The 8,897-nt window shown below is 47.8% G+C and overlaps 1 protein-coding gene and 1 long non-coding RNA gene across 4 annotated transcripts; one reads left to right on the plus strand and one right to left on the minus strand.

Moving 5' to 3' along the window:
- Nucleotides 1–89: 89 nt before the first annotated feature.
- On the minus strand, nucleotides 90–8,879 carry MRPS18B (mitochondrial ribosomal protein S18B). 3 transcript variants are annotated; one of them, XM_059702176.1, is made up of 7 exons: nucleotides 8,724–8,879; nucleotides 7,282–7,381; nucleotides 7,089–7,186; nucleotides 6,892–6,960; nucleotides 5,489–5,555; nucleotides 1,192–1,251; nucleotides 90–662 (listed from the first exon to the last, which is right to left on the minus strand). In XM_059702176.1, exons 1-7 carry the CDS (start codon nucleotides 8,799–8,801, stop codon nucleotides 370–372), a joined length of 765 nt encoding a protein of 254 aa, XP_059558159.1. In that variant the 5' UTR covers nucleotides 8,802–8,879; the 3' UTR covers nucleotides 90–369. The 3 variants fall into 3 exon arrangements, with proteins under 3 accessions (XP_059558159.1, XP_059558160.1, XP_059558158.1); XM_059702177.1 differs by lacking the exon at nucleotides 8,724–8,879 and adding an exon at nucleotides 8,528–8,703 and having other exon boundaries at nucleotides 90–557; XM_059702175.1 differs by lacking the exon at nucleotides 8,724–8,879 and adding an exon at nucleotides 8,528–8,698.
- On the plus strand, nucleotides 1,089–6,623 carry LOC132237545 (uncharacterized). Its single transcript, XR_009453544.1, has 2 exons — nucleotides 1,089–1,293; nucleotides 6,304–6,623. It is a non-coding gene; the product is annotated as an uncharacterized LOC132237545 (long non-coding RNA).
- Nucleotides 8,880–8,897: the final 18 nt, after the last annotated feature.

Here is an 8,897-nt window from a genome sequence, read left to right on the forward strand (position 1 = left end):
AGGGGGCTTCTGGTCCTGAGTCCCAGGCTGGGCGGGCTCCCCCCTGACCAGTCCCCTCCCACAGCAGCACCCATTTGCAGAGACTCATCCGCAGACAGAAGAGCTTTATTGTGGAAAAGCCAAGCTGGCAGCAACATACGGTTGAGCCCATCTAGTTGCACTGCGGGGGGATTAGGGTTTCCCACATGCACCCCGCTGCCCTCCCTCAGCCTCAGATATATTTATCCTCTTCAACAACCATCATTTCCTTTCACTGAGCCTGGACCTGCCGTGGGCCATAAAACAAACCCAACTCTTCGGGGTGCACGCCCCCATGTAATTCCTAGGCATTATCTCCCGACCCCTCGCACCCTGCCCAGTCCACAGCTCCTACAGAGGATTCCGGGAGCCCGCGTGCTCAGTGGAGGCTTCAGCTCCTGTTGTGAGTGCCGCCCCGGGCATCGCCTCAGGCGGGGGGCCACTCTCTTCTCGGAGATGGCCCTGATACAGGCGACGAAGGCGGGACAGCTCTCTCTCTGGTGGCTGTTTCCAGCTGTACCAAGGGTACCAGGGGTCGCCTGAAACCAGAGTGGGAGCAGGTGGAGTAGCATTCACAGCTCCATGCGTGTTACTGAAGTCAATGTCCCGAGGTTCAACCTGGGGAACGTGGTAACTAAGGAGACCTACGGGATTTAAAAAAAGAGAGCAAGTGAGGGAAGGGAGCAAGGTGGGACCGTTCAGATTAAGAGCCAGGAAGGAAAACAGCCCATAGAGGAAGAAGGAAGCAGTCACAGCCACTGGGTACACTGCACAAAGGCCAGGTGGCCAGGGGCACAGTGTGAGCTAACGTACTGCCTGGGCTCTGGCCCACCAAGCTGTGCAGCCCTGTGCCAGGGCCATGACGCTGCATCTGCCATAATGGAGGGGCACCTTTTCTAATTTATAGAAAGGAATTATGGAGCCAGGGCCAGAAATTTATACAAAGACCATCTTATGGCATTGGGACTAAAAAAGGGGGAAGAAAAAGGAAAGAGGAGGAACAAGGGGACAAGGAGAGGGAATAAGGGACATAAGTGATGAAAGAGATTTGGAGGAACATGATGGATGGGTACTAACTTCTCAGGTAGGTGGGAACATTTATATCTATTCTCTAGCCCGAAGTCACCTTCCTGGTGTCTAACAAAACTTCTCAGGACCCCTCCTCACACTCACCATGCTCCCTGGCTTTCTGGATGGCCTGGGTCAACTTCTTGTGCTGCTTCATACAGACTCCTGCAGAACAGAAAGGTAACTCTGCTCATCCTATCAGGCACAGTAAGTAAAAAATACATACCACTTCTACGAGGTGAGAGAGGGCTGGCTTTGGAAGACCTGACTACCCATTCTCCTGACCCCTCCATGGCCTAATTCCCCACCTGCCCAATGGGAAGAAACCTTCCTCTCTCTGAGAGCTGGGATCAACACACAGGAGTCCCTAGCTACTACAGAGAAGCCATTTAATGGCAAAGGCTGCAACACAGGGAACAGAACACAATTCAAAAGGCAAGTGTGCTTAACTGGGTAGGTCAGTCCACAGAGAAAATTCAGTAAAGGAAGAAAGGATTTCAGGTCTAGGGAAGGCAACCTGAGAGAGTAGCAAAGAGTCTCTTCAGTTTTTTACAGTTTGACAGGAGTTTCGAACTACTTTTTAACTCTCCGTGACAAACAGAATTCCACTAATCATGCTGCCATCTACAAAAGGGTAAGTTCAGATTATTCTTTGCAAATTTATCTTGGCCTTGGCAAAATGTTTCTGTATATATTTTAGGCATTGTAGGTCCTAGAGTCTTTGTCTCAACTACTCAACTTTGCCACTGTAGCCTAGAAGCAGTTATAGATACTGAAAACCAATGGACACTGCAGTGAGTCAGCTTTAGCTGTGGCTGTAGTTAGGGAATAGATGTAATCTTTTTTTTTTTTTATATATATTTTATGGATTTTTTACAGAGAGGAAGGGAGAGAGAGAGGGATAGTTAGAAACATCGATTCAGCTGCCTCTTGCACACTCCCTACTGGGGATGTGCCCAAAACCAAGGTACATGCCCTTGACCGGAATCGAACCAAGAACCCTTCAGTCCGCAGGCCAACGCTCTATCCACTGAGCCAAACTGGTTAGGGCTAGATGTAATCTTTTCTTTTTTTTTTTTAAACTTCCTACATTTTTTTAAAATTATATTTTATTGATTTTTTTACAGGGAGGGAGAGTCAGAAACATCAACGAGAGAGAAACATCGATCAGCTGCCTCCCGCACACCTCCTACTGGGGATGTGCCCACAACCAAGGTACATGCCCTTGACCAGAATCGAACCTGGGAGCCCAGTCCACAGGCCAATGCTCTATCCACTGAGCCAAACCAGCCAGGGCCTAGATGAAATCTTTTTTTTTTTAATTAAATCTTTATTGTTCCGATTATTACAGTTGTTCCTCTTTTTTCCCCCAATAGCTCCCCTCTACTCGGTTCACACCCCACCCTCTGCCCTTACACGCCCCCCACTGTCCTCATCCATTGGTGCATGATTTTTGTCCAGTCTCTTCCCGCATCCCCCACACCCCTTTTCCCCGCAAAAATAGTCAGTCTACTCCCTTCTATGCCCCTGATTCTATTATAATCACCAGTTTATTCTGTTCATCAGATTATTCACTTGATTTTTAGATTCACTTGTTGATAGATGTGTATTTGTTGTTCATAATTTGTATCTACCTTTTTCTTCTTCTTCCTCTTCTTAAAGGATACCTTCCAGCATTTCATAAAATACTGGTTTGGTGGTGATGAACTCCTTTAGCTTTTTCTTGTCTGTGAAGATCTTTATCTAACCTTCAATTCTGAATGATAGCTTTGCTGGGTAAAGTAATCTTGGTTGTAGGTTCTTGGTATTCATTACTTTGAATATTTCTTGCCACTCTCTTCTGGCCTGCATAGTTTCTATTGAGAAATCAGCTGACAGTCATATGGGTACTCCCTTTTAGGTAACTGACTGTCTTTCTCTTGCTGCTTTTCAGATGCTCTCTTTGTCTTTTGCTCTTGGCATTTTAATTATGATGTGTCTTGGTGTGGTCCTCTTTGGATTCCTTTTGTTTAGGGTTCTCTTCGTTTCCTGTACTTGTCTCTTTCTTTCACCAGGTAGGGGAAGTTTTCTTTCATTATTTCTTCAAATAGGTTTTCAATATCTTGCTCTCTCTCTTCTTCTGGCACCTCTATAATTCGGATGCTGGTACGCTTGAAGCTGTCCCAGAGGCTCCTTACACTATCTTCGTATTTTTGGATTCTTTTTTCATTTTGTTTTTCTGGTTGGGTGTTTTTTTCTTCTTCATATTTCAAATCTTTGACTTGATTCTTGCGATCCTCTAGTCTGCTGTTGGAACTCTCATATCCTTTATTTCAGTCAGTGTATGCTTAATTTCTAGTAGGTCCTTTGTCATAACCTCGAGGGTCTCACTAGATTTCTTGAGGGTCTCACTAGATTTCTTGAGGGTCTCACTACATTTATCAGCAGTCTCACCAGACTTTTTGACGGTCTTACCAAATTTATCGGCGGTTTCTAGAAAGTTCTTGAAAAACCTTAAAAATGTGGTTTTGAACTATATATCCAGTAGTTTGCTTTCCTCCATTTCTGTCATTTGTGTCCTGTTTCTTTGTCTCCACATTTTTTTATGCTTCCCTGTGTTGATAGAGTGGCTCTGTGTGCTAGGTGTCCTATAGGGCCCAGTGGCTCAGCCTCCCTAATTACCTGAGGTAGACACTCTTGATGCACCCCCTTGTGGGCTTTGTGCACAGTCTTGTTGTAGTTAAGCCTTGATTGCTGTATCACTGGGAGGAATTGACCTCCAGGCCAATTGTCTGTGAGAATCAGCTGTGTCTGCAGTGGGAGAACTTCTGTGCTGGAGACACCCTTCTGGGGCAAGACTTGCTTCAGTGGGGCTTTGGTGCTCATTGAGTCTGCCCCCTGAGTGTGTGTCCTTTATGGATCCAAGGAGCTGCAATCTGGATGGTCCCACTCTGACTACCAGGCACACTGGCACCTGGATCTCTAAGGAGGTGCTAATCTAGCCTCCGCCTGAGGTTACCCGGCAGGAGCTCAGCTGTCAAGCAATGCAAGTTGCTTAGGGGCCTTGGGCCAGATACAGTTTGTAATTTTCAGATTGCAAAGGACCAGGTCTTTCATATGCAAAAGCCAGCGCACAGCTTAGTGGGGCAGGGGTCCCAGGGGATCAACAGGGCAGAGCAAGCAGCTATGGCTGCCCTCAGAGGCCCTGCTTCTCAGTGTCCCTGAAATCGCTGCAAGCACCTCCGAGAGAAATCTGCCCTCGAGTTCCCACCGATGCCAGACAATCCAGTTTCTCCCATATGAGTCTGGGTTCCCAGAGACTCACCCGGAACTGGAGCTCAAGAGCTTGAGATTGAAAAAGACAACCGTGTCCTCAGCCGCCAGCCCTCTCCGCATGCGCCTCTGTACTTCTGTACTTTACTTCCGCACCGCAGCTCCTCTGAGTCTCGGTATGCTTTTCTCTTTCCTTCTAGTTGTAGAATTTCCACTCAGCCAGCCTTCCTGTGGTTCTGGATGATGTCCATTCCGTCTTTTAGTTGTATTCCTGAATTGGTTGTGCTAAGCAGCAATCTCCAGTGTTTACCTATGCCGCCATCTTGGTTTTCTAGATGTAATCTTGAATTATTAAGTTTACAATTCCAAACTTGGGAAATAAAATTGAATTGTCAACAGTATAAAAGAACTTACAGGATGGTAAACTTATAGGAAAGCTTTTTTCTTTTAATATATTTTTATTGATTTCAGAGAGGGAGAAGAAGAGAGAGATAGAAACATCAATGATGAGAGAGAATCATGGATTGGCTGCCTCCTGCATGCCCCACACTGGGGATCAAGCCCGCAACCTAGGCATGTGCCCTTGACCAGAATCGAACCTGGGACCTTTTAGTCCGCAGGTCAACGCTCTATCCACTGAGCCAAGCCAGCTAGGGCAAGAAAGCTTTCTGTAGAAGTGAAGAGCCCTGCCCTTGCCAGTGTAGCTGGTTGCTGGTTTGATTCCTGGTTAAGGTATATGCCCAGGTTTCGGGCTCAATTCCCAGGATTGGGCATGTGAGAGGCAGCTGATTGATGTTTCACTCTCCTGTGAATATTTCTCTTTCTCCCCCTCTTTAAAAAAAACCAAAAAACAAAAAAAATCCCACCACCACCACTAACACACACACACAAAAAAAGCCCTAAAGAAAGAAAATCACCACCACTTATGTTTCAAGATCTACCTTTAGAAGGTTTGCTTACAATGACACTAGCCTGCATCTTTTGTCCACATGTAACTGTTTTTAGCATGTGAGTATCCCCAATAAGCCAAGATTTCCAAAAGTTCGATTGCACTTTTTATGCCATGGTAGGAGGCACATACCTGTTGTCTGACCAAATAAAGTGCTCCCAGGAAAAGCTATTCTGGTGGGGACAAGGAAGAAGGGCTCACCTGTGTATGGCGCATGGAAGATGATGCCTGTGTGCGCACAGACAAACTGCTCCAGGAGCTTCACGTTCTGGGGGAAAGTGGTGGAGAAAGGAGTGGGGGGAGAGCAGGACCTTGAGAGACTGGCAGTGCAAAATCCCTACACACCACACAGATGACCTGAACCCCTCATTGCCTCTCCAGATGCTGCCCTCCTCCATGTCCCAGTTTTAGTCCCATCACTTTACTGGACACATTCATGAAAACTCCAGCAAACAGTTCCCCTTTCCTGGTCTTTTACCCACTTCACATGCACACCCTACACTTTGTCACTGAGACTCAGAGAGAATGCTCCTCGCTGGGGGTTAGGCTCTGAAATCAACCCTCATGCAAAAAACGGGACAGTTGGCATTCTCTGAAATCACCCAGAAAAACAGTATATGTTGTACTGTGCATGTATGAATGACTCCAATCAATTTTAAAGTTAACGATATAGAATGACTCTCAGCTACCAAGTTAATCAAATGAAATGAGACCCAAGGAAAACGCAGGTACATGTGGAGTTGGAATGGCAGGTAGAATCATCCACACCATTAAATTTGTAACTTTTCTCTCTCCCTTGTTATGTGATTATAAACTGTATAAAATTGGTTACGATACCTTTTTATTAACCAACTAGAGGCCCGATGCACGAAATTCGTGCACGAGTAGGCCTCCCTTCCCCTGGCTGCCAGCACTGGCTTCCCTCTGGCACTGGGGACCCCAGCTTCCCTCATAGCCCCAGCTTTGTCTGGAAGGTCATCCGGTCTAATTAGCATATTATGTTTTTATTATTCTAGATTGTACCCAGTTGAAATTGAGAAGTTACCTATTGGACTCCTCTACAACTTGTGTCAGAAGGGGGCTGAGAACAGTCACATGCCCTCCGACTTCTGTAGTAACCAACCACACAGCTTCTGATCTACTACCTCAGTGCAAGCTCAGAAGAGCACGTTCCCATGACCAGCTTTATAAGGTTTTAATTCTTTAAGGAGCAAGTCCTGTCCTCCTCATAATGAAGGCTTTTCCAAAAAGTGCTTTATGTACCTGCCCTCCAGTTGCAAGTCTCAGCCTGCCACCAACCATCAACATGACAAGGAAATAAAACCTCAGGAGAAAAGTCCAATCTACTTGCTAATAATTGTGATGGATAAAACGAATTTTGGGGCATTGTTCTCCCATTAGAAACGAGCATTTTTCTTGCCTGCCAATTTAGACTGTCAATTTCATGGGGATAAAGCTTTTTACTATAGTCCATAGTGGAGGGCAAATGACTAGAGGAAAGATATTTTTATAGTTCCAGGAAGCCAGTGCAAAATGGAGTGTAGGGGTGCCAGGCAATCTCTTTAGGCTCCAAATCCTCATCCTGGAAAAAAGATTCTACTTACCCTAAAGTCGATGTGCAACTTGTGATCCCGGCAGATAGGGCAGGGATTCCCAGCAACTTTATCTTTACGCTGTAGAGAGAAGAAATTGGGAGGTGATGATGTTCCAAGCCCTGCCAGAAGAAATGCCGCTGCCACTCTCTCTGTGGTCTCCACCCCCCACTTCCCAGCCCATCCATGTGCCACTCTCAAAAACTTACAATACAGGTCTTTCGAGTCTTCTGTGGGGGTACTCCACCTTTGTGGTTGCGTCGGTAGTCAGCCCATACGGGGCGAGAACCGTAGCGGGTCTGGTATTCTGAGTTGAAAGACCACAAATGTTAGGGTGAAGGAAGTGTCTCTGTCCATTTATTTCACACCCCACAGGACCCTCCCTTCCCCACTTAGAGTTACCTTCTGAGTCCAGGTATTTCCAGGGTTCATTCTCGTAAGGGGAAACGGGCAAAGAATCTTCCTCAGGGGGGGCTTCAGTGCTAAGAGTTTGGAGGGGAACCTGTAAAAGGGGACAACAAAAAAATGAACTCAAAGCAGAAACCCAATTGTTTTGCTCCCAACACTTCAGGGAGAAGGGGCACGCACATCCATTGTGTTAATGGAATATAGCATTGTATGTACACACACACACACACACACACACACACACGTGGAAGGTAGCATATTTGTTGGGGTTAAACTGACATTATCAACAACCACTGTCCCAATCTCCAACTGGGTCCTGGAAGATGCTAATATTAGAGGCTAACAAGTACAGGTGACTGAGAGGCCATCTTACTGGGGAGGGCAACTTAAAAACCTGGCACGTATCAGGTATTCATGCTTTTGGGGATGAATTGAGTCTAGTGGATGGAAAAGGGCGAAGAAAGGAAAAGTGGGGGTGTCTATCTCCTTGGAAGCAAGATGTATGGCAGGGAAGGGATGGGAGGGCAGGTGCGTCTCCAGCTCAGTCCAGTCCGGGATCACTGTGTTCCCCAGCTTTACAGAAGCTGAAGGTCAACATTCCACAGGGAAGAGCAAACTTGAGTCCTAACGCCAGCTGTAAAGCTACCAGGCCTGTCATTAGCTCCGCAGTGACCCTGTGGCCACTCTTCAGTCCCCCTGGGAGTGGCAGCTGGGCAAGCCTTCCAATCCCGCCGGCCCACCAAGGACCGTCAGAACGGTGAGTCCACGAGGCTGGGGGGAACCCTCGGCCCAAAGGGCTGCGTTAACCCTTCACGAAGGCTCTGATGCCCAGCTGATCTAGTGAGATGGAGGGCTGAGAAACCGTCACCAGGTGGAGTGATGTGCCCTGGCTCTCCTGGGAGACAGCAGGGCTGGGCTGGGCAAGTCGGTGCGGGGACCCCAGGGCATCAGATTAGACACCGTCTGTGTGGCTGAGTTGGCTGTGCGAGCCGGGGTCGGAGGGGGCATTCCTCACCTAGCTGCTTAGCCAAGATGCCCATTTGGGAAGAGGATGGGATCTAAACCTGGCTCTTTGCCCTGGCCGGATGGCTCAATGGGTTGGAGCGTCCTCCATACAACAAAGGTTACTGATTGCAGGGCACATACCTAGGTTGCCAGTTCGACCCCTGGTCGGAGGCGCGCACGGGAGGCAACTGATCGATGTTTCTCTCCCTTCCTTTAAAAAAGTCAATAAACTTACCCTCCGGTGAGGGTTTTCTAAAAATGCACGGAGATTTACGGAGGAGCAGGGGAGAGGGGTGGAGGCAAAGTATTGCCTAGACAGCGGAGGCATAAGCACTAGGGGAAGTCTCCGCTCCCGGGTCCCCAGAAGTGGAGCGACGACCTAGAAGGCATAACTAAGCAGTGGTTGTACAAAATGTGCTCCAAGGAGTTACCTGAACTCCGTAGGCACTCCTGAAGGACGAAAGCTTAGGAAGGCGCCTCAGCAGTTTATTCACCACGGAGGCCGCCATCTTGACGCACGCCCAAACCAGGAACGGCCGGCAAGGCTACTGCGCATGCTCCCGGAAACTGACTAGGGCGGGGGCAAAGACCCGCCGCAGTGCGGC

The sequence above is a fragment of the Myotis daubentonii genome, chromosome 6 (assembly GCF_963259705.1).
Source record: "Myotis daubentonii chromosome 6, mMyoDau2.1, whole genome shotgun sequence".
Lineage (NCBI taxonomy): Eukaryota > Metazoa > Chordata > Mammalia > Chiroptera > Vespertilionidae > Myotis > Myotis daubentonii.